This window comes from Podarcis raffonei, chromosome 15 (genome assembly GCF_027172205.1).
Source record: "Podarcis raffonei isolate rPodRaf1 chromosome 15, rPodRaf1.pri, whole genome shotgun sequence".
Lineage (NCBI taxonomy): Eukaryota > Metazoa > Chordata > Lepidosauria > Squamata > Lacertidae > Podarcis > Podarcis raffonei.
This window is the reverse complement of record NC_070616.1, coordinates 43,234,172-43,260,861: the sequence shown is the minus strand read 5'-3', so window position 1 is coordinate 43,260,861 and position 26,690 is coordinate 43,234,172. Positions and strand designations below refer to the sequence as shown.

The following is a 26,690-nucleotide window of genomic DNA, read 5'->3' as shown; positions in this document are numbered from 1 at the left end:
GAATGAATCTTTTCCTCAGTGCATGGTGACTTAGGGCACACAGTGGCAAATTCCAAGTTGAGCAATTGTAGTAATGGATATGGTGCTCTTGTGCAACACCCCCCCCCAAACCAGACTTTCTGTGGTGAGGAAAGTGATGAGGAAATGCCCTGGAAAGTGTGAGATAACAGTTGCTTCACACCCAACCCCATGTAACCTCCCAACCAACAAATCAGAGTGACTGCTCAGTGGACAGGCAATGCCATATATCCTCCCTACAACCTTTGTGCAAACAAATCAGAATAAATGCTCAATAACAAGGCTGCCTGAAGGTGACATCAGATGCTGCTCCCTCCTTAAACCTCAGCAGTGATGGCTTGCACTCGTTGGGACTGGCCGGCCAGAAGGCAGAGAGACCAGCAGCTGATGAAGCCAGAGCCAATGACTGGCAGAAGCAACTAAGGCTTGTTTTGTCTCTTTCCTCTGCCCTGCTAGCTCTAAAAAGGCAAACTTCCCCATATCTTTTGAGGAAATTGTGTGGATCTTTCTTCTGAGGAACTGCCTGTCTGTCTCCCGTTCCTCCACCTTAATATTGGGATTTTTTTTAAAGCAAAGAATGTTCCAGAATCTCCCGGTCCTTCTTCCTAACACAATGTTCTCCCTTTCTCTGATATCTCATAATTTCCCACACTGGTCTGGTTCATTTACTACATCCATCTCCCTCTGTTCCTCCAAAGGGCTCAAAATGTCATTCCCGGGCCTCCCCACTTCTTCCCAGGGGCAGACTCTGGTAATATGGTGCCCTGAGCAAGGATTTGGCACCCCCTAACTTTGAGTAAAATATAAATATAGGTTGCAGCATTATTGTTGTTGTTGTTGTTGTTGTTGTTGTTAATTCACCCTCTTGGCTTGGCACCCTGTGTTGCCCCTTCCTCTGTATTTGATCCTCACAGCAACCCTGTAGGCTTAGCCCTGTAGGCTAAGATCGATTGACTGGCCCAAGGTTGCCCAGGGAGCTTCATGGCTGAGTGAGGATTCAACCCCTGGCTCCCAGGTCCTAGTCTGACGCTCTAACCACTCCACCACACTTGCTCTCAGTTGATCTTGGCAGGATAGTTCTGGCTCCCAGGCTGAGCTACAGATCTGTTACCAGTTTTTCAGCTACTGCGAAAGGGTCCCACCTGAGGGACCTACCTGTTTTGGGGACGTGTGGGATATGGGGCTTCCAAATGTTTTTAATGGGCAGTGAGCGGCCCTCCTGCCTCTGTCTGGCCTCCTCCAGATACTCTGCTCCCAGGCCTTGCTCCTTCTTCTCCAGCTCTTTTGCCTGGCTGGGATGTGTCATGGAGCTGTAGTAATGGCTCTTGCCTGCCTGAAGGGAGAGATGTAGGAGCAGAAACGGTTGACCTTTGTGTAACTGAAACGACATAAAGATGGGAGTCACATCCGCTGCCCCACCCAGGGAGATGCCTATGAAGAAATGCAGCCTTCAGGCTGACAATGCCCCCCCCCCAGCCACTCCTTTCAATGTCATCTTTAGGGTTTCAACCGCCTTGACCGGTTGAGGAAGCCTATTAAGATGGACACATTTCTATTTTTTGTTTTGAAGAATTTATAAACTGCTTGATTAAAAACAAACCCCTAAGTAGTGTGCATAAAACAATTAATAATATACAAATAAAACCAGCAAAGTTTTAAATATTCAAAACTAATTTTATGTCTGGATAGGCATGCTGAATGGTTTTTTTAAAGCAGTTTTCTGAAGCAGTACAAGGCGAGTTTCTGCCTAGTGTTTATAGGCAGGGAGTTCCAAAGCACAGGTAGCTGCCACAAAACAAGACAGACACGCAGATGCAGAACAAATATCATGTCGCGCTTGTAAAAGTGCACATTCTGCAGATCAAAGCGGTTGAATGGGTTTGTAGCGGGCAAGGTCCCAAGCTGTTAAGGGCTGTATATACTGATAATAAGACCTTGAATTTTGTCTGGTAGCAAATCAAAATGGTCAAACCAAAATGGTCAAAGGCCTGGAAACGATGCCTTATGAGGAACGGCTAAGGGAGCTGGGCATGTTTAGCCTGGAGAAGAGGAGGTTAAGGGGTGATATGATAGCCATGTTCAAATATATAAAAGGATGTCACATAGAGGAGGGAGAAAGGTTGTTTTCTGCTGCTCCAGAGAAGCGGACACGGAGCAATGGATCCAAACTGCAGGAAAGAAGATTCCACCTAAACATTAGGAAGAACTTCCTGACAGTAAGAGCTGTTTGACAGTGGAATTTGCTGCCAAGGAGTGTGGTGGAGTCTCCTTCTTTGGAGGTCTTTAAGCAGAGGCTTGACAACCATATGTCAGGAGTGCTCTGATGGTGTTTCCTGCTTGGCAGGGGGTTGGACTCGATGGCCCTTGTGGTCTCTTCCAACTCTATGATTCTATGAAATCAGCAGCCAGTGCAGATCTTTGAGCAGAGGCATCATGTGCTAGCAGGATCTCACTCTTCTTAGCAAGATGGTCACACACTGTGTTTTAACATAGGGAGCTGCAACAGGTTCTTCATCTGGCATGGTGAGTTCTGGTTGAGCCATCTGTCACTCAACCTTCCACTCATCCTTCAGGCAGCAGACACCTGAAAACATTTAAAGTGGTGCCTGCACGTTATTTACTGTATTTTTCGCACCAAAGGACGCACCGGACAATAGGACGCACCTTGTTTTAGAGGGGGGTGAACAAGAAAAAAAAAATCTCCCCCTCTCTGCCCAGCGCCCCTTCAGCGAAGCGGCAGGAGGTGCTGCGCAGAGAGGGGGAGAATTTTTCCCCTCTTGTTTTCCCCCTCTAAAACAAGGTGCCGTTTAAGGTGCGTTCTTTAGCCCCCCACGACCCTCTTGTGGCTGGAGAGATGGCGCGCGGCTATAGAGACTCCTGCCATAGCTGCGTGTCACCTCTCCAGCTGGGAGAGGGTCACGGGGGGCTTCTTTAGCCCTGCGCGCCCTCTCCCAGCCAGAGAGATGGCTCGCGGCTATAGAGGCTCCTGCCATAGCCGCGCGTCACCTCTCCAGCCGGCAGAGGGTCGCGGGGCTATGCTGTCTTCGCTCCATAGGACGCACACACATTTCTCCTTCATTTTTGAAGGCGAAAAAGTGCGTCCTATGGTGCGAAAAATACGGTATTTTATTTTTATGTGTAATCTGCCCTTCAACCTGAAGGTTCCCAGGGCAGTTACAACATTTGATTAAAATATAATACAACAGACATAGCTTTCAAAAACCACAGAATCAATAAACATCCTCTACTTCCTAACACAATCATAGAATACCACAGTAAGGCAGCAGCAAAGGAATCAGTCCTTAAACTAGCTAGGTCCATAGGTCTGAACAAAAAAGTACATCTTAGATGTCTACAGCTGCTACTGGGGTGGAACAGATGTATATTTCCAGTGGCAAGGAGTTCCACATTTTCCACATCTGTGGGGCCATGATGAAGGAGGCTCTGTCTTGTATGTTTATCATTCACTTTAAAAAAACAACTATTTGTTTTTTTAAAAAAAACAGTTGCAAAACTTGCTCTAGGGATCCAAGAAGGGAAGGATGTGCAAAAGATAATAGCACATAACAAAATAGTGTAACACCAATATAAAATACAATGATTTCACATATAGCCAAAATAACCAGCTGTCTACGGGACCTGCAGACCAGTCTGGGATTACCTGGATTAAAGCGAGAAGGGTTTTGCATGTGCCAAAAGCACACAATTGTTGGGCTCTCCCTCACTCCATCAAAAGGTTTAGTGGTAGAAAATCTCTCCCCATCCCAGCTAAGGACAGGCTATTGGTGTTCCTCACTAGGAGTGGGGAGTAGTTTCCTGCTGGCACAGAAACATGTACCAGGAAATTCTTCCCCTGAAGACTTTATTTGTGTGTGAGAGGTTTGGGGGCTGTTTTCATGGGCTGTTAATGGTAAAGGTGGAAAGTAACTGCCACATGGATAAGGTGGGCTTCAGGCAATTTCTCTCAGTGCCTCTCTGTTAATGCCCCCTGTTCTTGGCTTGGCTAGTCCTGGGCTGTGTACACACCATACATTTAAATTCCTTTTTATCCCAAAGAATCCTGGGAGCTGTAGTTTGTTAAGTGTAGACTACAGATCCCAGGATTCTTTGGGAGAAGTCATGTGCTTTAAATGTTATTAGGCCTGGCTTTGCTTAACTTTTTCAGGATTCATTCATTTCTTCTACATCTTTTAGAGAGCTTTTGGAGTCTTCTACCAAAGTCCTAGTCAGGTCTACTTGCTTAGCTTGCCTGGCCATTTACTAGGGTGGCCAGGTGCCCCATATTACAGAGGGGAGTCCTCTGTTTCCAAGGGCTCTCAAAGGTTAGTCCTCTGTTTGAAGGTGGCCTCTGTTTTAGGGGTGGAAAACTATGGCTCTCCAAGCTGCATCTCCCATCACCTGACCATTGGCTGATGGGAGTTGTCATTCAGCAGCATCTAGAGCAGTGTTTCCCAAAGTGGGTGATACCCCCTGGGAGGCATTGGCATGATCCAGGGGCAGAGTAGCCGCGGGGGCAATGGGGGAGGCGTTGAATAAAAATAAGGGAGCGGTAGAAGAGAGAGCAAAATTTTGAAAAACCATTTGTATGTGTCTCATCTGTTGTGTAATGATGCTTACCCTCTAATCGGGCACCGTTGCAGGACAGCAATAACGCCTCCCCTGGATCCGGTGGTTGTGCTGGAGGCGAGGGGTCTTCCTGGGCTTGGGGGAACACTTTTTGGCTTCACACAGGCCCAGGAAGTGGATTGCAGCTTGCCTGCTTATTTGGCCAATGTTGTAGGAACATAAAAGAACACAAATTTGTCACTGCATCTTTCTGTTTGTTTTCTTAAAGAAGGTAGATTTCCAGGGAGCACTGAGTAATTCTTTTTCTGAAAAGGGGCTCTACACCAAATAAGGTTGGGAACCTCTGATCTGGAGGGTCTTGGGTTCTCCATCCCTGCTCTGTTAGAATGGCTGTCTGGTTTAAAGATAAAAGGACTATTAGAAGAAGGCGTATCAGCCTTGATGTTTCAACCAACAAGTAGACCGTGACGGACCTGCTTAAGTCACAGCCTCTTCCTTGTGTGCTGAGTTATGTTTGCATTCAGTGCAGATAAACTAGGGCATGTCCACTTATGGTTTCCCCCCTGTGATGCATTTTTCTTTCTTTTGTGATGTATAAATGGCCACCCTACCATTTGCTGGGCCCCCGTCTTTGGCTTTTAAGTGTCACTGAGCAGATATGAGTGCAGTAGGGTTGTTGTTCCTGAACTATGCAAGGAACAAATGCCACCCCCAGATATAAAATAAACTCCTTGGCTCCCACCACCACCTCAGACACTATGTAGAGATTAGGGAATGGGGGAGAAATTTGATTCCGTTCGCGTTTAATGGTGACTCTACATAATTCCATAGCTGTCAACCGTCCCCTATTTGGCGGTAAACTCCTTTATCCCAGCGCCGTGTCCCGCTGCTGTCCCTTATTGATGATGTCCCTTAAATTTCCCGGGTTTCAAAGGAAGCAGCTCCTCTCCCTCCCTCCCTGCCAGCCAGGGAGGAGGGAGGCTCCAACTGTGTTGCTTGGCTGCCCAGACCGCCCCCCTCTGGCCTCCTCTCACCAGCCTCGGCCCCCTGGAGCCCCTCCCCACCGGGACTGGTGGGAGCCTCGGGCTCTTCCGCCGCCATCCTCCTCGCGGCCGCCGAACTGAGCATCTCTGCCTCGGGCCTCCCCTCTGCCTGGCGCCACCGCTCCCACTAGGCCATACTGCGGCTGTGCTGCCGAAGGACCCGGATGAGATGGGCAGCCTGGTGCGGCCTATGAATTGCTGAGGAGCCTTGAGAGGAGAGCGAGAGCAACCATAGAGAAAGCAGTTCAGAGAGAGGAGGAGGAGGAGGAGGTGCGGGCAGGTCTTCCAAGGGCTAACCATAGAGGGGGAAAGCGGAGGAAGGACCGTAAGCGCTTCTCCCATAGATTTGTAGTGGTAGACTAGCATAGATGGTCTGATCTGCGGGTTTACTTCGGGTGCTATTCCCCCCCCCCTTCCTCCCACCCCGCCTGATGGAACTGAGAGCTGCAGATGGAGCACGAGAGAAAAGATACAGAACTGCAGCAGCATCTTCGTAGCTTGGACTTCGTTTTGCGTGAAAAGTGGTGGCTGCTTGGAGTTATTTCATTGCAGGGTTTCATCAGCTGGTGTCTTGAGCAGCAACCTCTGGAAACGAAGGGCTAAAAGCCGGTGCTGCTCTCAAAATTACCTGGTCCCTTTTCACTTTGTATTTCAGTTGGTTGACTAAAATCCCTTATTTTGGCTGCTGATCTCTTATTTTCGAGGCTGCTGGTCCCATATTTTCAAATCTGTAAGTTGACAGCTATGCATATTTCGCACTTTCTGAAACAATCCATGAACCAAAAGGCAGTCAGCCTTCTCTGAATCTTGCAATGCCATTTTCCAGCCACGTAATGTTGTGTATGCTAAGGTAAGTGTGCATTAAAATGCATGCATTGATGAAAGTAACATTGATGATGTAATGCAGAAATTCATTACATTAGGGAAAATGTTATTTGCCAAAGTGTATAAATTATGCAAAATTGCATACAAAAATGTGTATGTTGGAAATTCACAGTAAAAGGCTGATGAGGACTTAAAAACAAATGATGCAGAAATGCAGAGAACTGAACATAAGATTGAAAAAATGAGAAATTGACAGAGACGGCAACTGATTGATTCACCCACCCCTTGTGGAGACTTGGTTCATTGCAGTCTTAACCCCTGGGCCGTTGCCAGCAAGGTCTATCTGCCCCCCCCCCCGCATAAACAGGCCGTGGCATGCTCAGGGAGGTGTCAGCCCAGCATCCTCTCCTGGGAGGTTGTGCTTCGCTGCAAACTTCCCAGCCTCAGCTGCAAAATATATGAATCAGGTCTTGTGGCTGTGAACTTCCTGCCTGGTTCTCCGGGTGCTTTTGCTTGTCTTCTGCCTCCCCCACCAAAGCCTCCTGGGCCAGCACTGCTCTCCCCCCCCTTCCTGCTTCTTGATGAGAAGGAAGCAATATGGTATGGCCTACGGCACCAAAAGTCTGGCGCTGACAATTGCTTGCGTTTCTGGGGACCTCCCTTCCTCTCCTAGATCTAGGAGCCACTCCCACCCTGTAATGAGCCCTCTTCTTGCTCCTCAAGGCAAAGTGACTTCCTGCTTTTTTGCTATCTCTCAATTGTTGCTCCATAGTGGTGGCAGTTAAGTGACGCGGGTGGCGCTGTGGGTTAAACCACAGAACCTAGGACTTACCAATCAGAAGGTCGGTGGTTCGAATCCCCATGACGGGGTGAGCTCCCGTTGCTCGGTCCCTGCTCCTGCCAACCTAGCAGTTCAAAAGCACATCAAAGTGCAAGTAGATAAATAGGTACCACTCCGGCGGGAAGGTAAATGGCATTTCCGTGCACTGCTCTGGTTCTCCAGAAGTGGCTTAGTCATGCTGGCCACATGACCCGGAAGCTGTACGCCGGCTCCCTCGGCCAATAAAACGAGATGAGCGCCGCAACCCCAGAGTCGGCCACGACTGGACCTAATGGTCAGGGGTCCCTTTACCTAGTGGTGGCAGTTATGCCCATTTTCTGCCTCATTCTAGCTGATACACACACACTGCCATTGCTGCTTCTCCATCCCTTGTTGTTGTTGTTTAGTTGTTTAGTCGTGTCTGTCTCTTCGTGACCCCATGGATCAGAGCACGCCAGGCACTCCTGTCTTCCACTGCCTCCCGCAGTTTGGTCAGACTCATGGTAGTAGCTTCGAGAACACTGTCCAACCATCTCATCGTCTGTCATTCCCTTCTCCTTGTGCCCTCCATCTTTCCCAACATCAGGGTCTTTTCCAGGGAGTCTTCTCTTCTCATGAGGTGGCCAAAGTACTGGAGCCTCAGCTTCACGATCTGTCCTTCCAGTGAGCACTCAGGGCTGATTTCCTTAAGAATGGATAGGTTTGATCTTCTTGCAGTCCATGGGACTCTCAAGAGTCTCCTCCAGCACCATAATTCAAAAGCATCAATTCTTTGGCGATCAGCTTTCTTTATGGTCCAGCTCTCACTTCCATACATCACTACAGGGAAAACCACAGCTTTAACTATACGGACCTTTGTCGACGAGGTAACATCTCTGCCTTTTGAGATGCTGTCTAGGTTTGTCATCACTTTTCTCCCAAGAAGCAGGCGTCTTTAATTTCGTGACTGCTGTCACCATCTGCCGTGATCATGGACTTCTCCATCCCTGGAAGTCCATAAACCTTCAAGCAGCAGGTCACAATCTGGCTGGCTGTCTTTGGAAGACTTGTGGCCAAATTGGAAGTTGCATTGGAAGTTATGGAAGGAAAACCATGTTGCAGTAGGATGTTTTCCTCTCTGTGGCTTCAGGAAGAGGAGATTAGCATTTGGGAATTGTGGGAATGTCAGAGAATTCTGTGGGGAGCAGAAGCAGGGCTAGAGGGCCTCTTGGGACTGGTTCACATGTGTGAACCAATCTGGATAACCTAAATATCAGAAGAGCATTTATTTCATTAGTCTACAGAGCATAACATGCATGCTCATCACTTGATCGCAAGTGGTCACTTGCATGTGAGAACAGGCTCTGGCTTGCTCCATCTGGCATGGCCGTCTTCCCAGCAGGCCAAGCATCATACAGCTGCGCTGGCAGGAGTTCAAAGTAAGTGTAGCCCAAAACATCTGGAGGGCACCTGGTTGGGGAAGACTGCTCTAGAGAAATCTAGCAGTGAAAATGAAGGCATGCAACAACAAATTTTATTGGGCTCCACTTACTCAGCCTAGATGTGTGCTGCTGGGAATATGCTACTGTTATTACATATTTAGCAGTTATGATTGTAGTTATTTTAATTAATAGCCATTCCAGCTTAGCCCTTTTTAGTCGGCTTTGGTGTCACATTCTTTGTCATAAAAATCTAGGGTCACCATTGTTCACTTTGTTGCAGTTGGGATTCCAGGCTACGAGAAAACATGCCCAAGCAAAGCACAGGCAATAAACCATCAACCTGACTGTGAGGGACAGAGCAAAAGAAAAGTTGGATTTATAACTTTTATTATCACCTGGAGAGCATCACTGCAGCTGCTGTTACTACTCCTCCAGGTGTCTGACATGGCTAGATCTGCAACTTGTTCTGCGCCCTTCTCTGCTTAGAGCTTTTTTCCTTGTCAGGCACTTGCGGTTGGCAAGGAGGAACCTGCAGGCTGGGGGGGGGATGGGGGGGCGGAAGTGAGGTCTGTGACAGGAAGGCAAATGTCGGTCGCATCATGTGGTCTAGGAAGGAACCAACTGTTTTTCAGTCTTCAAGTTCCCCTTCTGGAGAGTGACTGTGCAGGAGAGGAACAGGGCTTTGGGGTGTGCTGAATCTTTGGAGACAATTGCTGCACCTCAGTTTGGGGGTTGTAGAGGTAGGTCCAGGATTCGAGGTCTCCTGAACAGAGCCGGGGCTGCAATTGCTTGGAGAATTGTGTGGTTTGGGGGTTCTAGCCCTGACAGAAAAATTGGGAAGCCCACTTCTAGGGTCCTTGAATTGACATTATGGACTGTGTTTCTATGTGAGGGAAATTGCAAGGTGCTGGAGAATCCATTTTATTTTAAAAAATTCTCAGAAAATAATATCTGAGGTAGAGGTATCTGAGGTATTTTGGGGGGAAGATTCCAGCTGAACTGTTGGAGAATTTCACCAGTGCCCTGGAGAATATTCGGTTAAATCCCCTTCCTGTGTGTAATTTCAGCCCCCATGAACAGAGTGGAGAACTTAGAGAACAACTGTTGATGAAATTTTATTATTCAAATGTAATTGACGGCAGCAGTGGGCTTGTCCCCTACTCCTTCCAGTCTTCTCCTCCTCCAGTGAGAAGGTCCACTGCTTCCTTCATCTACCTGTATGACCACCAACAATATACAGGCGCCCTCCCACTTACTTGGGCCCCCACATGCATAAATGAAAATTGTGTAAGTGGGGGAGCACCCTCTAAAAAACTTCTAAACGCCGGTTTTTTCCTGCTCCCACTCTCCACACAACTTTTTCTTTAACTAGAGTTGAAGCTCTGGGGCCACCTGGAGGCTGCAGGATGTGTGGAAAGGTGTCTGCTGCTGCTTCTTCTGCTGCTGCTGCACTACCGCATGCATCGGCTGCTAGGCAGGGAGGCTGAGCAGCCTTAACAAAGCCCCACTGGACCTCGTGTCTCTTTGGGGCTTCCTCCGTCCTCACTGATGTCCTCCTTGGGCTCTGGGGAGGGTTTCCTCACAAACCACAAGGACTCTCTAGCTCTCTCCTGCCATTTCCTCATATGATTTTATTTATTTATTTATTTCCCAGTGCTGTGCATGCAAGTGGTCATGCACAAGTCAATCACGCATATGGGGGGGGGTGCATGTGCAGTTTAACTTGATAGTAGCCAAGCTGAAATTTCTCAAAAGGGAACTTACTCAGACTTCCCTCTCTCTCTAATATTTGTTATGTTTCTTTTGAGAAGGCTCTTTCTGCTAGTTGTTAGCATGGTCACCCTGCTTGCAAATTTAAGGCCGCTTTTGACACTCTCCACTGGCTAGTTTCACTCATGGCGGTTTTGCTGGCATGAGCTGGGAGCTTGCTGGATCCAGTCACTGCTGCATCACCTGCCATTAGCAGAACAACCTTTAGGTTTCCAGGAAGCTGCTGTGCCTGATATTGGTGGTTCCCCAGCCTTAAAAAGAAAAGCCACGTTGCACACATGAACCAGATGCCTTATGGTTCACTCCAGTAGCTGCCTAGCAAGAGCTGCAGAGCAGGGAGGAAGAAGGAACTCAGGGCTATTTCGTTGCCTCTGTGGAAAGAATAGCTGCCTTTGACCCTCTTTCAGCTGTCAACTTGCAGCAGCCATTCCCCTGCTTCCACCCCAGCTGGTCACTTACTGGTCATTGTAACTGGTGCCTGTGGTTGCTTTCTTCGTCCTCCCTCTGCATCTTTTTTCTTAGGTGTGATGTCTTTTAGACTGTAAGCCTGAGGACAGAAAATGTCTTACTTCTGGTCTTCATATGCTGCTCTGAGAGCCTCTTCAACTAAAGAGCAGAGTAAAAGATAAAAAAGCTTTACATAACCAACTAATCAATGAATGAATAGAGTTGTCCTGGTAATTGGGGAGGAAGAGGCAGAGCATCTGCTTAGCATGTGGAGCATCCCAGGTTCAGTCCCCAGCATCTCCAGGACGGGGGGAAGGAAGCCTTGCCTGAAAGAGCTGCTGCCAGTTGCTGTGGACAACACTGCACTCGACTCGGCGGCACAAGGCAGCGTCCTCTGCTTCTGGGGCCAAGAGCACTTCCTCCTCTTCTCCCTCCTGGAACACTCAGCCATTCCTTCCTATTATCCACCAACATTCCCATCACCCTCTCTTCACAGAATTCTTATCCTTTGCTTTTCAGGCCCACAGGGTCTGCTGGTGGAACTGCCATGGCGGTGAATGTGAATCTCATGGGTCCCGCTCCATGGGGCTTCCGCATCACAGGGGGACGGGACTTCAGGAAGCCCATCATAGTATCTAAGGTAGGTAGCCTGTCTCCTCTTTCTCCCACTGGCTGCCCATATAGTGCAGCAGAGTTCACCTTATGGCCTGTGGGCCACATGATGGATGTTGCTGATGGGGTAGGCGGTTCTGCGTGGAAAATGACCTGCTGCTTCTTATACTGCTGTCTTGTACTCTGGAAAGTCAGACAGCGAGAGAGCCACACACAGTAAGGAAACGTAAAGTGTGTATAGCAATGAAACTTAACTCCCACACTGCCCTCTGCTAACCAGGTAAGATTGTCTGCTGTTCCTTACTTGGCACCTTCAATCAAGAAGGGAAAGAGGGGCCCTGCATAAAAAGGTTGCCGTGTGGAAAACCCCGGTCAGGGTTCCAGTCACTCCATTCCATTTTCCGTCTTCTCTAGTTTTCTGTTTCATTGCCCTCCCTCAGTTAGTCAGCATTTTGTACCTGCTGAGCCTGCTCAGTCCTCGGGTTTCGTTTTCTTAAACAATCCACAAAACATAAGCATCCTCCCGGGTTTTATACATCTCCGGCCAAGGAACATGTACAAGGAACATTACATTAGGAAAAACTGTTTTGGAAAATGGGGTATACTAATAAAAACGGCATACAAAAATATGTTTATTAGGATAAATTCACATTAATATGTTGATTAATTTTCATGGGGGTATTTTTTTTTAACGTGCAGATTGCTGCAGAAATGTGGAGAGCTGAATTTAAGTTTTAAAAAATTAGAAAATGAGAGAAACCAAAATTAACCGGTTTGCCCATCCCTTTTGGTGCCCTGTCCCACTTATTTTTAAATCTTGTCTTTCTTGATTGATTTCCATTGCCAGTCCCCAGTTCCATCCCTAGGGACATTTAAAAATAGCTTCTGAGTGTGAGACAGGAAAGGACCCAACCAAACTCGGTTTTCACGGAGCTTGTCTCTTCCTCAGTCTTCCGTTTCCAGCCACTCTCTTCCTCTGCCCTCCCACCTGGTTGTCAGGTTTCCCCTTTCAATAGTTGTTCAGAATTCTGTGGGCCCTGAGTGTTTTCCCAAGTGCACAGTGGTGCCGCCTTGGCTGCACAAGTGTGAGCACTCAAAACATTTGAGGCAGAATTATAGAGATGGGATGCTAACTGGAATGGGCTGCTAAAGAGAGGAAGATGAGCAGGTGCGTGACATGAAGACAGTCACAAAACTCTGATGTGGACGAGACTTAATCTGTGGGCCACACAGTGCCACCAGGTGAGATGCACTTGACTATATTGTAGCTGGAAGCTTCAGCAGGTACTTGCACAAGGAGGCACAGTGTATTAACTCAAACAAAAAAGGTTTGAATCAGCGTGCCAGGGTGAGCTCCTGTTGCTCTGTCCCAGTTCCTGCCAACCTAGCAGTTCAAAAGCACACCAGCGCGAGTAGATAAATAGGTACCGCTGTGGCAGGAAGATAAACAGCATTTCCATGCACTCAGGCTTCCATCACTGTATTCTGTTGCACCAGAAGCGGGTTAGTCCTGCTGGCTACAGGACCCAGAAAGCTGTCTGTGGAGAAACGCCGGCTCCCTGGCAGACGAAGGTGATCGACTACATGGGATTAGCAGAGATGACGAGCAGAATCCGTGACCAAGGGAAAGAGACGGCGGAAGAAGATTGGAAGAAATTTAAACTTTATCTTAAAAATACTAGCAAAATTATTGAGTGTTAAAATGTCATGGGTAAAGCATAACAGATTTGCAGCGATAAATGATTGGATAAGAGTTAAAGATAGGAATTAATAATAATTTGGACCAGGGGTTGCTGGAAAAAAAAAGTTTAAAATAGAGATGCAGAAAAGGGGGGTATGGGGAAGTCGTTGAAATTGGGTATATGAAAAAAAATCTACGAAACTTTACATGTTTATATGTGTGTTTGTTTGTGTTTGTCTTTTGTATTGTCTTATATTATATGTGGAAAAACCAATAAAAACTTTATATAAAAAAAAAAGAAACGCCGGCTCCCTCAGCCTGAAAAGCAAGGTGAGAGCTGCACCCCGTAGTCGCCTTTGACTGGGCTTAACTGTCCAGGGGTCAGTTTACCTTTACCTTTACCATTGCCTCAAACTAAATAGGCTCTGTTTTGCTGAACAACTTGCTGGGTGCTCTGAGTGGAATTTCCTGTGGAAAAGTGGGAGTGAAGAGATTGGTTGGCCTGGCTGTTCCTGCATTGAATGTCTTTCGGGTTTTGCAGGACATCCTGGAATGCTGAGCATTTTTTTTTTTTTTATGTGCTGCTTGGGGCAGAAGCTCTAAAAGGAAGCTGCCCCTTTTTCTGGGCTGGGCACTGAGCCAAGTGTGACCCTTCAGTTTATAATGAGGAGAACAGATCCTGTTTACCATTTCTTCAAGGAACCAACTCCCTGGGAACAGACTTAAGTCTATGGTGCTGCACATGGAGACTGTAAGCAGCAGGGGTCTAATATACTTCTTCCTTACTCCCCTCTCCAGGGCTGGGCAAGGGAATATCCCTGCTCCCCGCCCCCCCCCCCCCCCCGGTTGGCACAAAAGGAAGCAGAAGGTGTTCTGCCCATGCTGTTTGCCCCATTGCTGGGCAGACTGAAATCAGCGTGGAATCTCTTCCAAAGCATTGCTATGGAAGTGTAAATTTCTTAAAATAAAAAAATAAACATTGCCAGAATCTGTTAAAGGCACAGAAGCAGCAGCCTTGGTGAGTAAGGTGGCCACTTGCCCAAAATACAGGAAATACATAATAAAAAAGAGAGCAAAAGGCAACATAAATCTGAATAAAATGTCACATGTTGATTTACATGTGAAGATGCAGATGTAGAAACAATTGCCATAATTGAACGTAAAAAATGCAAAGCCTTTCCTCATAGTGGGGTAAACTGATCAGGCGACCTGCGTGGCTGCTCCGTCTCCTGTCCAGGTGCTGACTCTGGGTGGGCAACTTCCAGACGCTCCCCCTTCCTTTGGGTTCTTTGTCTTTAACTTGGACTTGGACTGGGAGGCCTTTCTTGAGCTCCTTCACTTAGACGGCTGCCCTCTGTAAAGGCTGAAGCTGAATCTGAGAAGGTTGGGGGTCTGGTCAGTGTCTCTCTGGGCTGAGGACCCTATATGCTGCCTTGGGTTCTGTGGAAGAAATGTAGGCTACCATTAGATTTGCTGCAATGGTTGTGTGGGTTAATCATTGGGGGCAGTCGTCTGGGGCCAAGCCACCCCAACACAGGCTTTTCTGTTGGAGATATTAGGGACTTGTTTATGTGATCTGGGCTGCCTGAGATAGTTTCAGAGGTTGTTATTATCCTAAATCAGCAACCGACTGTTTGCATTGCCAAGGAGGTTTTTGAGTGATTCAGCCTCACCCCTTGGGTGGTCATTGTGTGAGCAGGGAATTCTGTATTCCGCCCACCAGGTGTGCATAAAGAGAACCTCGCTTTTGCTTATAGCCTTTCATGATGATTTATCTGGGAGAACTTGAGCAAGGTGAGTCAAGGGCCACATGTTTTCATTAGCAAGTCTTTCCTCACCTCCTGTTCGCTGGTGCCTGTGGACTTTGCATTTGTAAATGAATTGGAATCTGAAGTGAATTAAGACTGACTTGTTCCGGAATTGCAGTCTGGTGTCTAGGGATCCCTGTTAAGGAATAGAGCAGCCCAGTGTTAATTCTGGAGAGAGATCTCCTCCTGCTCCCTTGGGTTACCAGGTGAACACCTTTGCCTTGGCAACTGCCTTATTCATTCACTCAGTTATAAACAAAATATTAATTGCCAGCTTCCTGAGAGGAGAAAGTCACAAGGTGAGCAAACCTGTGGTCAGACATTTGACTGCTGATGGTGGCTAGAGAGTGGTCACTGTTTTACTGCAAAAACAAAACTAGAATAAGAGTCACAGATGTTGTAAGGGATAAGGGTGTTGTTGTTTTGGTCTCTTTACTAGCATTTCAACAGCATCACATGTCACAATAATGCATTGTTAACATCCAGATGTTTCCAGAATACAGGACAAAAGAAACATTCAGTATTTATGTGGCTGCCTTGAGCGCTATTTTGAAATGGAACAGTATGCTATAAATTATTGTAATAAACTGCAGTGTTTAAGGGAATCTTTAACCGAAACTATCACTGGAGTACAAAGATGGTTAAAATATTGCAAGACACTTACAGAATCATGGAACTGTAGAGTTGGAAGGAACCCCAAGGCCATCTAGTCCAACCTCCTACAATGCAGGAATCACAGCTCAAGCATCCCTGACAGATGGCCATCCGACCTCCAAGGAAGGAGAGTCCACTACCTTCATGAGGTAGCCAGTTCCATTTTTGAACAGCTCTTACCATCAGAAAGTTCTTCCTAATGTTTAGTTGGAATCTCCTTGTAATCTGAGTCACATTCAGATTATATCATTGTTTCCAATACATCAATTGATAAAGAGCAACTCCGACATTGCTCAAAATTTTTGTGTGATCTCCTTCCTTCTTTTAATTATATACTTTCTTTTTTTTAAAAAGATATTTATTAAAATTTCCAATTTTTATACAAACAAAAAACAAAAAAATTTAAAAACACATATAGTTCACAATACTTAGTTTTCAATGACCTATTTCCCTGACCTCCTCATACCTCCCCTTCTTGTAGTCCAATTCAAATTATTTATTCAGCAAATCCTTATCTCAAAGCATTACAGCTAAAAAACCCCTTAATTTCTATCCGACATCATTCAACATTCATTAATTTTACAATATTTCTGTAAATAGTCCTTGAATTTCTTCCAATCTTCTTCCGCCGACTCTTCTCCCTGGTCACGGATTCTGCCAGTCATTTCTGCCAATACTCTGGTTTCTCTTCAGATCATATAAATCTTTCGCCTTTTATTAATTATATACTTTCTTTAAGCCTCCCCATTTCTGCAATTTTTCAAATGTTGCAAAACCAATCTGTAGCCCAGCATGAGAAAGACCATCAGCAGATGCTGTTTATTGGATATCCAATTCTTCATGGCTGTCAAACGCTTTTATATAAGGAGTGTGACACTTCTTTGTTTTTAGAATTATCCATCACACTCCAATAATGTAAGTTTAAGATTGAAGGGATGTTGTAATTCAGCAATCAACCTCATTGCATGAACAATTCTTTCCTTCCCCCTCCCCCTCCCCTGGTAGGCACACATTTCTGGACACGTGGATTTTGCTGTGCCATGTAATGGAGTGATTTAAAGTAGGTTGAAAGTGCTTTTAAAATAATAAGAAAGGCATTTTACAAAGTGACCGGCATTATGGAGAGAGCTCTCTGGATGAATTTAGAAACTGGCACTTCCCCGAAAAGCAGTGGGCCTTGTTAAAAAATACTGGTTGTTTTGCCAGTTTTGTATTTTGCTCTTTGTGGTCTTCATGGCAGTAACTTGCTTAGTCCATAATAAGATGTTCTAGCATAAATGCACAGTGACTTAGTTTCTTTTTCCAAATTGTCAAATGCACATGGTGAAGCAGAGCCAAACATTTCAAAAGGCCATGTCACAATACGCTTATTAGCCTTTATGGTGCAACAGGAATCTTTTGATGTTTTTGCTACAGCAGATTTAACTCTGTTACTCTTCTGGAATGTTTTCAGTCGGGTTTAATTAACTTTTTTCTATTAAGCATAACACATTGCAAATCCACTTTTAATCTTTAAGATGGGCGGGTGCAGAGACTCTTAATAGGGGTTAATTTAGCCCATGTTATTAACTAATCCAGACAAATCCTTTGTGCAGACATTTGTTTGGATATGGGGACAGAGCCAGTGGAAGCAAACTGTCCAAACTCCATAGCACTTTGAGATTTTATTATATTAAGCAGTCTAACATGTTAAATAAATAAAGGAGCTGGTGGGATAGAAGGTCTGCTATTCATCTGCCTTCTCTTGATGCACAGTTGGGCATGGCTTGTTCCCAGTAGTCACATTTCAGCTCGATGTGTCTCTGCCTTTCTCATTCTTTATGCAGGTGACTGAGCATGGCAAAGCAGCTCTAGGTGACCTTCGTCCTGGTGATGTCATAATCTCCATCAATGGAGAGAGCACTTCCGAGATGCTCAATGTGGAAGCACAGAACAAGATTAAGCAGAGCTCTGGGCAGCTGCAGCTGCAGGTGGACAGGTAAGGTTGCCGGTAGCAAGGGCCGAATTAACCACAAGCAATTGCGCCAGAGGTTCCTGGCCCCATATTTTGGGGAGCCAAATCAGAGCATCCATTCCTTCACTGTGCCTTTAATGATGTCATCAGTGAAAGTAAAATAAAGGAATACTGAAAGGCACAAAACTGGAATGAGCAATGTCAATAATCAAACATGAGAACATTTTAGTGCTTTTTTCCTAGACGGACAGTTGCAGTCCTTCTCTCCATTTCCATTTGGGTTGTGGACAAATAGGGCTGCCATTCTGCAATCCTGCTGCTTTGGGAAGTTCTAGCAACTGCTCTCCTGTCTTGAGGGGGACAAGAACTGCTGTTTTAGGAGCTGGGGAGGATGCTTTTAGCTCTTAGTTTCAGCTGCAGCGGGTTGTCCTTTCTTTTCTGTGTCAGTTAACAAAAGGCAAGTATGGTGCTCTCTACCAATTGCTTGGTTCTCCCACAAATGCCATTTAATTTCATAAAATTCAGGATATTGATCCGTGGTTGCTGAGCAAAGGCCCATGGATGTTCCTGCATTGAAAGTGAGGGGCCTTATTTAAAAGGAAGGAGGAGGAATACATCCTGTCAAGAGTGACTGCAGAAAAAACTCTAGCTTCTGCTTAGTGTAAACAGAAGATGGAGTAGAGAGTGGAGTGTTGCTCTCTGGGTAACTTGCAGAAGATTGGAATTGGAACACCTAAAAAGTTTGCCACCTCCACTGCTGAATTTGACTGCTAAAACACTTGGGGGAACCAGTTGTGATTTTGGGGGTGTTACTGTGAGCTCAGTTCTGGTTTTGAAAACAGACTCTTGTGCTGGACATGTGCTCAGATGCACCCTCTTCCGTAATCCTAAATGAATCTCTTCCACCCTACAGTTTCGCATCTGGATCTGGTTGGCAGATTCATGAGATGTTAGTAAAAAAAAAAAAAGCAAAAGCAAATCAAAACAAAACAACAACAATTTAGGCTATCCAAGGCTGACATCTGCCCACTCTTGAGATAAAGACGTGAAGGGACGAGTGGACCGGTTGCACCAGAAATAGGAATGGACTGTGTCTGTCCAAAGTGGGAACTGTGAGGCTACTGCCTGTGGCCTCCATTATGGGAAGCGCCCTAAGGTTCCTGGCCATTGGTTCACGTTCTGCTGTGGGTTAAAGGCTTGGGAGGTGGGCAGGGCCTCCTTGGATTAACTCCTGGAGCCTTCTGTTAATGTTGAAAAAGAGCAGTAAGAAGTAACCCAGTCCCAGTTCTCAGGCCAGTTAATGCAAACAAACTGGGGTGACAGATAGGGTGCTAGGACTTTTTACATTTTAAAAACACTCTTAAAGAAGTGTATATTAAAACCTATGAGCATTTAGGTGTTTGCTGTTTTGTGTTATTGTGACATTTCCCTTCTCCCAGCAAGGTCTGTCCTTAGGAGCCCACCTTGGCCTGCTTGTCATATGTGGGGACTGCAGGGGTCAGACACTCTGAAATGGTGCACCCAGCCATCTCCTCGGCTGTACCCTGGAAGGTGCAGGGAAAAGCAGCTAAAATCCCTGATCTTTTGTGTACATAGGGCATGAGGTCTGTTCTGAATACAGCTTGTGGGTTATAAGGACAGAGCCAGGGACTGGCTGGCTGGAGTTGACTGACTATTGGTTTCCCTTGTGCAGTGTTCAGGAGCTGTATTTTTGGCTCTGAGAGCATGCTAGTGGTTTGCAAAGCAGCACAAAGCTAAGCTGGGGCGGATTAGCTGGGAAGAGAAGCAGCTTGGGCAGTTGTTTTCCTGCTGCCCAGGTCTGACTGGTTCTAGAGCCTGGGGCTGTTCTTGGGGTGAAGGGGCAGTGCTTGTCTGTATATTCTGTGCCAAAGGGAACTTGGGAGGTGTAGCTTGGTAAGCCCTGCAGATGAGGGGTGTCCTGTGTGAGGGGGTCAAAACCAACTTCTTGGTGCTGCTCTGGTTCTGTTTTATTTATACCGGTGTGTCTACTCTACATGCACAGATTCTGTGGCCAAAGAAGATCAAATTCTACCATAAGAATTATGACAGAAACCTAATTTGCACAATGTATGTTTATTGCAGTGTATTATTATTTTATTGTTATGTTTTTGTAGAATTAAGATGGATTTTGGTTAAGCACAGGCCTGGCAGATGCCAAGGCAAGAGAAAAGGCTTTTGAGGAGGGGAGTGAGGCAGCTGAGGCATGAGAACAGAAAGTTGGCTTAGAGGGGGGAGGAGGAATAAAAAAAGCCTTACTCTTAGGTAGCTGAAATATTTGCCTGAAATTTGCTATGCTTTTGAGCCTCAAGTTTCAAAATACTTTCAAAATTTCTTTTGTCTGCCGAAAGGACTAGAAAGCCTGCCAAGAACGGTTCCCAGTGCAGTGTGTCCGTGATCATTTCTTCCCAATGGGTGGTGGGAGAAATCCTAAAAAACTAACTTGCTTTTGTATGAGTACAAAACCCCATTGACTAGCACCAATAGTGGGCTCAAAAAATAACAGCCCAGCAGTCTAGTCTTACTTTTCCTGCTGCGCCTGGCATCCAGCTATCAAAGCTGGCAAATTAAAACTCCTTGGTGCAGAGAGAGGGAGCAACAGAGCGCAGAGGACTTTTTGGGTGATGGGCGAGAGCTTGTCTCACCGCCAGGGTGGGGCAGGCCCTTCTGGGATTCTGTTGTTGGGCAAAGCATGCTACAGAGCACAGGACAGATGTGTGTGGAAAACCTCAGCCCACTGGCACTCTCCTTGCTAATCCTGAATGCCCCTTTTCAAACTCTTAATGGTGGCAATTGATACTTGTTTTGGAAGAATGTTTACAAAAACAAAAAAAAGCTCTGTGTTTGCACACAGATTCTCCTCCTTTCAAAGGGCCTGTAAAAGTGAAGTAAGCCAGAATAACTCTGCTTCGAGGCGTGTTGAAGATGCACCTCCCGCTGGGTCCGGTGCTGGAGTTTTCTTGTGCCCTGTTGCATAAGCCCAGCTGGGTCTGTAATAATCCCACATGAGCCTGCATGTGACTGCAAAGCTAGTGAGCTGTGAAGTAGCCTTTGGGGCACTGCACACGTGGGCAAGACTGGCAATATTGCCCAGGGCGAGGAAACGGGTAGCAATCTCCTAGTTTCCGATGAGTCAGACTCTGTGACAGACGAAACTTGGCCTTGTCTTGGGGGTGGGGAGAGGGATGGAGGGGAAGAAGCAGACTGTTGCATTGTGTAAAGCCATTTGAGAACAGGCTGCTGTCCAGGGTGTGGTCTTCTACTGGCATGACTCAGATATTCTCTTTCCCCACCCAGTGCTGGCCGATACTGGAGTTTGGCCCACAGCCTCAGGTGCAGCACAGCTGAGTTCAGATCATGAGGGAGTCCTGGAGTGCGTGTGGTTGGGGGCAGTGGCTGCGGAGCAGGGTACAGCCCTAGCTCAGGTTCCTCAAGTTCCTTTCTGGTGCCCGATCTGCGCTATCCACTTAAAGCAGTATTGCACCACTTTACACAATTGTGGCTTCTGCCAAAGAATCATGGGAACTGTAGTTTGCTATGAGTTGTAAGAGTTGCCAGGAGACCCCTCCCGCCCCCCAGCTACAATTTGCAGAATGGTTTAACAATCCATCTCCTTCGCAGGGAACTCAGGAAATGGTACCTCCGTGAGGGAACAGGGGTCGCCTCCTAACAACTCGCAGCATCCTTTACACGGCTTAAAGCGGTGTAATTGTGCTTTCATTATGCCGTGCAGGTGGGGCCTGGCAGCTGGGGTTCAACCTGAACTGTCCCATGCAACACCCGCAGTGTGAGCCTTGACAGGGCCTTGTCACGCCTCTCCTAGCTTGCAGGCTCTGGCTTGTAGGCTCACAGTGCTGTGGCATGCGCACATGAGTGTTCTGCAGACCAGCTGGGCAGGGTACAGCAACATGCCTTTCTGCACCACTTGGCCACTTGGTCAGTCTTCTGCCTCACTGCTGGGTCCCCTTTCCTTGTTTCTTCTGCTTTTGACATGCAACGGATGCTAGATGAGAGTTGGAAAGTCTTAATGTATCTTGGCACCACCCCAAAACCGACAAACTGAACTGAAGGAGCTTCAGGAGGCAGCATTCCTCTCATTCCGGGGCCTTCGGCTCATCTTTTTCTCTTCCTCCTCCACCCTCTCTGCCCCCACCCTGCAGTTGTCCTGGGGCGCTTGGAGCTCTTTGAGTTGGCTCAGTGCTGGGTGCCTTTTTGTCTCTCTTTCTCTGAAGTAGCAAACATTGAGGTCCATGTCAGAAACCTCAGTTGGAAGTGACAGTGCAGAATATTGTACTAAAAGCTCAGATTTTTCTCCCTGAGTTTCTAACTGTTCTTTGGAGTTTCTGACTGTTCTTTGGAGACCCCTTCAGCCATAGCCAGGTGAGGACTTGGGCTTGTGTGTTGCTCATTGCTAGGGATGTAAGAAAGCTTTGGTTTCCATTCCAGCCTTGCATTCATCTCATACAGCACTGTTTCCTTTCCGTTGCAGATGGGCTTCTTACTGTCCACTGTGGTGTTATATATAAATCAAGTTATCATTACACAATTCCACACCATTCATTTCAATGCAAAATAAATACAGTGCAAATTTTTGGGTGGTATGAATTATGCATTATTATGTATCATTTGTGGACTGGAAATAATAACAGCTAAAACAGATCATATTTGCTGACTAGATTTCCGTTGTGGAATGAGATGAATGTTAATATATTTCCATTCACACTTCCACCTAAATTCTCCAACATCCCTACTTCCTGCTGCCATTGTTCCTTGACCACTTGGGGGCAATTCCCATTCGCAACCCTCTGTCTCCACTCTGTTCCAGAGATTTTCTTGTGTGCCCTGGAGGTTTCTCCCTGGTGTAGGAATTCCCTCTATCCCTCTCCCTCTTCCTGTAAGTGGGTGCAGCATCCCCACACGGTCGACACCCATTTTCCTGCACAGGAGGAGCTATACCTAGTATTTTTTTAAAAGGGAGGAAGGGCCATAGCTCTGTGGTAGAGCATTTGCTTTGCATGCAGAAAATCCCAGCTTCCGTCCCTGGCCTCTCCAGGGGGGGCTGGGAAGGTCCCCCGCCTGGAACCCCAGAGAGCCATTCCCAGTGGCTGGGAACAAGACTGAGCTGGCTGGACCAGCTTGGGGGAGGCAGTTTCCACCTAGAATGCTTCAGACAAATGTCGAAAGTGCATCATGCACATTATCCTGGAAGTTACAGTACAGCACTGTTTTGCCCAGATGGGGAGTTTTGGCTGAGGGAACAGTGACTTACTTGCCTAAGGCCACCTAAAGAATTTGTGACTGAGGTAAAGTTTAAAGCGGGGATTTCCTCTCTTGCACTTTTTACCACTAATATTCAAAACTTGTTCTTCAGATAACACTCAGGAGAGATACTTTGGGGTTTTTTAATGCTTAGGTTCTGAGAAGTCGCCACTTGATCTTGCCTGATTCTTGGCAGAAAGCCATTTATGGTCATGCAGATTTTCAGGCCCATCTACATCAGCCCTCCCCGTCTTCCTTTCTGCCCTTCTGGAAGCTTCTCAACTTGATTTTCAGACTCTCCACATGAAACTCTCTGGCTGAAGTTACCTCAGTCTGGCCTTGGTCCCACCCAGATCTTGCTGGCTTGGAGCCGGCCTCTTCTTTGCTGAGCCCAGAACAGGCCCCCTCTGCCTCCTTCTGTGGGGCCGGGGTCCCGCAAAAGGTTCCGTCCACCTTTATTTTTATGTTGGCTACAGTCTACCATAGGAATGCAGAAATGCATTGCATAAATTGGTGAATAGAACCTCTTAAAAAAATTACTGGGGGGGAGCCTCTCATTTATGAAGTATTCCCTCCCCAACTCTTTTAAGCCCATAAGCATATTTGGAAATGTAAGAAACTGCTGTGCTCACTACAAGATATGAATTTCACATAAGAGAACTGGCAATACTCAGACTCCCCCCACCCCTCAAAAAACCTAGGCAAATCACTCCTGTACTTTAAAATACAGACAAAAAGTAGCATAACAAGGCTCTCCAAACAAGCAACCCCCCACAACTGAACAACCACAAAAGGCAACCCCCCCTCAATTTAAAAAATAGAAATTGAGAAGAGCAGACGCCTTGACAGGCACCATGGGATGTGCGTCTGAGGGTGCCCCGGGCACCCCTGTCTGAGGGGAAGAACCCTAGTTTAGTGGCAGGTCCTGGGTTCCATCCCTGGCAGACTCTGGAGACCTGCTGCCATTCATTGCAGACAAATTGATATAGATGGACCCAAGGTATAATGCAGATTTGAAAAATAATTCCTTCTTTGTGTACCTTTTCCTTTTCCTTTTCCTTTCTTTTTTTTTGAGGAGTTTTGTCCTTGACTGACCCTCACTTAAAAGTCTAGGAGCTGGGAATTATTTTGCACACCCCCCCCCCGCAAACATAGATTTAGGTTGCCATGCTAATGGTACCCTGCCACTTACTTATTCCACATAAAGATGGGCTCTGCAGATAAGCACACACTCACGTAATTACACGACAATAAGGACTTGCTATCAGCCTTCGTGCTAGGAATGGCCAGTTGGTAGCTTTCAGGCTTAATCTGCCTCCCAGTTGAGGCAATTATATGTCTCCTTGGAGGCTGTACCAAATTTTAATCTGAGTACAGGGTAAAGTAGATGTGGGCAGGCTTGCAGGATCTCCTTTGTTTTGTAACTCTGACTCTGAGGTTCTCCATCCAACATAAAGGTAAAGGTAAAGGTACCCTTGCCCGTACGGGCCAGTCTTGACAGACTCTAGGGTTGTGCGCTCATCTCACTCTAGAGGCCGGGAGCCAGCGCTGTCCGCAGACACTTCCGGGTCACGTGGCCAGCGTGACGAAGCTGCTCCGGCGAACCGGCACCAGAGCAGCACACGGAACGCCGTTTACCTTCCCGCTATAAAGCGGTCCCTATTTATCTACTTGCACTTAAGGGTGCTTTCAAACTGCTAGGTGGGCAGGAGCTGGGACCAAACGACAGGAGCTCACTCCGCCGCGGGGATTCGAACCGCCGACCATGCGATCGGCAAGTCCTAGGTGCTGAGGTTTTACCCACAGCGCCACCCACGTCTCCATCCAAAGCCTGGTCCAAATGGCAGCTCAGGAGTGGAGCCAACTGTCTAATGCACCCCATGAGCTGTATTCTAGGATGACCTAAAAATTGAAGTATCAATTACATCTGGGTTAGTACAGTTCAGCCTTTGTGCTGTTGATGCTGTTAATAACTGGGTCTCAGAAACACAGCCCACCACATATAGTCCAGTGATCCCCCACAAACCCTCCAAGTGTCCTGATTTTCTAGGGATAGTCCCAGAATTACTGAAGCCATCTTGCTTTCTAATTTGATCCCAAAATGTTCCACTTTTCCTTTTTCCTCCCCTTCATGTATTGGAGAACAATTAAAAGTGGTCAGACCCACCCCCCTCCTGTCCTTTTGGGAAACAGGAACTTTTGTCATGATTAAATGGAGTCCTGTTTATACTGAAAATAAAATATTTACACCAAATGAAAGAAACAGTGATGCTGGCATATACCTGTAGAACATCCTATAATATTGAAGGAAAATGTAACCAATCCACATTAAATTCTTTAATTGCAATGCTTCAGCAGCCAGCCATTTTTTAGGAAATGCATTGAGTGTTTATTCCTTTATTGTAAACTGAGCCTTACACTGTCTACTCAGAAGTAAGGCCCACTGTATTCAATGGAGCTTACTCCCAGGTATCTGGGTAAAGACTGTGCAGCCTTACATTGCAATCCTAAACATTTCTACTCAGAACAAAGTCCCCAATGAGTTCAGTTACTCTCTGGTATGTTCCTGATCATTCTCACAGTTTCCATTCTTACTATTGCTATTACTGTATCGCACCTTTTCCTGCCTTTTTCAAGGTGGCTTACAGTTAAAATTTTATTTCATTCCATTTATCTGTTTACAACAATTCTGTGAGGCAGGTTCCTTGGAGAGGTTGTCATCAGCTCAAGGTGGCAGATGTCAATGTGTATATGATGTTTAGGTGTGCGGGAGATCAAGTACGGAGAAGCTTCCTGGTGGAGAATAGAGTGTCCCTTTTTTCATTGGAGGGTGTGCTACCAGTAGATGCAGGCTGAGCGAGTTAAAGGTTCCTGGCATCTCCAGGTCGGGCTGCAAAAGACTCTTCTCTGACTCGACGGAGAGTGGACAGTAGTGAACTAGATGGACCACTGGTCTGGTGTGATATACCTGTATGACTGCTTACTATAACTCCTGCCCACCACTGGTGCAAAGCATGCCAACAGTTTGACTGTTGAGAAAATAAAAGCTATTTGCTAATTATGAGAAACTGAGAGATTCTATGCTTTAATGATACATCTCACTCTCTTCATTTTAAAGGTGATGCATGTGAGATATCTATCTGCATATTCATACACCTTAATGACTGGGAAACTCATTGCTAGCTGGTGCCAACCTTATGGAGTCCTTGCAAGTAATTGTGGTTTTCTTTTTCGTGGCAATAAATGCCTCTGGGCTTGGACTGCTATCTGGAAAATATTCCCCCCACCCACTTCCCAAAGAATACAGACTATCCTTGAAGCATGCTTACCATAAATATGTGGTCCTGTGGACTGTGCCATATCCCGCCTATTTGTCATCCCCTTTGCTCTCTGCGTTCTGTCCTCATCCCCATCTCACTGCACTGCCTACCCTCCCCTGCCTGATTTAATTCCCTTTAATGAATTCCAGATTCCAGCTACATCAAAGCCCCAGATGCATTCCTCTTGAGAGAATATAAAGGCAGCCGCTTCTCTCTGACCACCCCGCCAATTTCAGAGTCTGGGATTGGGGGCAGGGGAGGTATCCAACCGTGCCCCTTGTTTTGCAGCTGGAGCCAGCACCTCCTCTGATGGAGGTTAGTTGGGGGTAGTACAAGGCTGCTTTGATCCCTATATGGGAGGGCAGCTCTCTGTTCATCCTGGTGGGAGGGCAGCAGTATTAGGGTAGCTCTCATACTTGCCATCTGTGCCTCATTTGAAAGCCATATAGTGAACACCCTTTGTGGGAGAAGCAA

At 46.6% G+C, this 26,690-nt stretch overlaps 1 protein-coding gene across 3 annotated transcripts in view; it reads left to right on the top strand.

The window, feature by feature from the left end:
* PDLIM2 (PDZ and LIM domain 2) overlaps nucleotides 1-26,690 on the top strand; it is a 57,178-nt gene that overhangs the window by 6,218 nt on the left and 24,270 nt on the right. For 2 of the 3 annotated variants that reach the window (XM_053367036.1, XM_053367033.1), the window contains exons 2-3: nucleotides 11,430-11,550; nucleotides 17,492-17,643. In XM_053367036.1, coding sequence (XP_053223011.1) covers nucleotides 11,458-11,550; nucleotides 17,492-17,643 — 245 coding nt within the window. In that variant the 5' untranslated portion in view covers nucleotides 11,430-11,457. Of the gene's footprint in view, nucleotides 1-9,324; nucleotides 9,434-11,429; nucleotides 11,551-17,491; nucleotides 17,644-26,690 lie in introns of those variants that run through there. The other variant, XM_053367035.1, reaches the window with a different exon arrangement.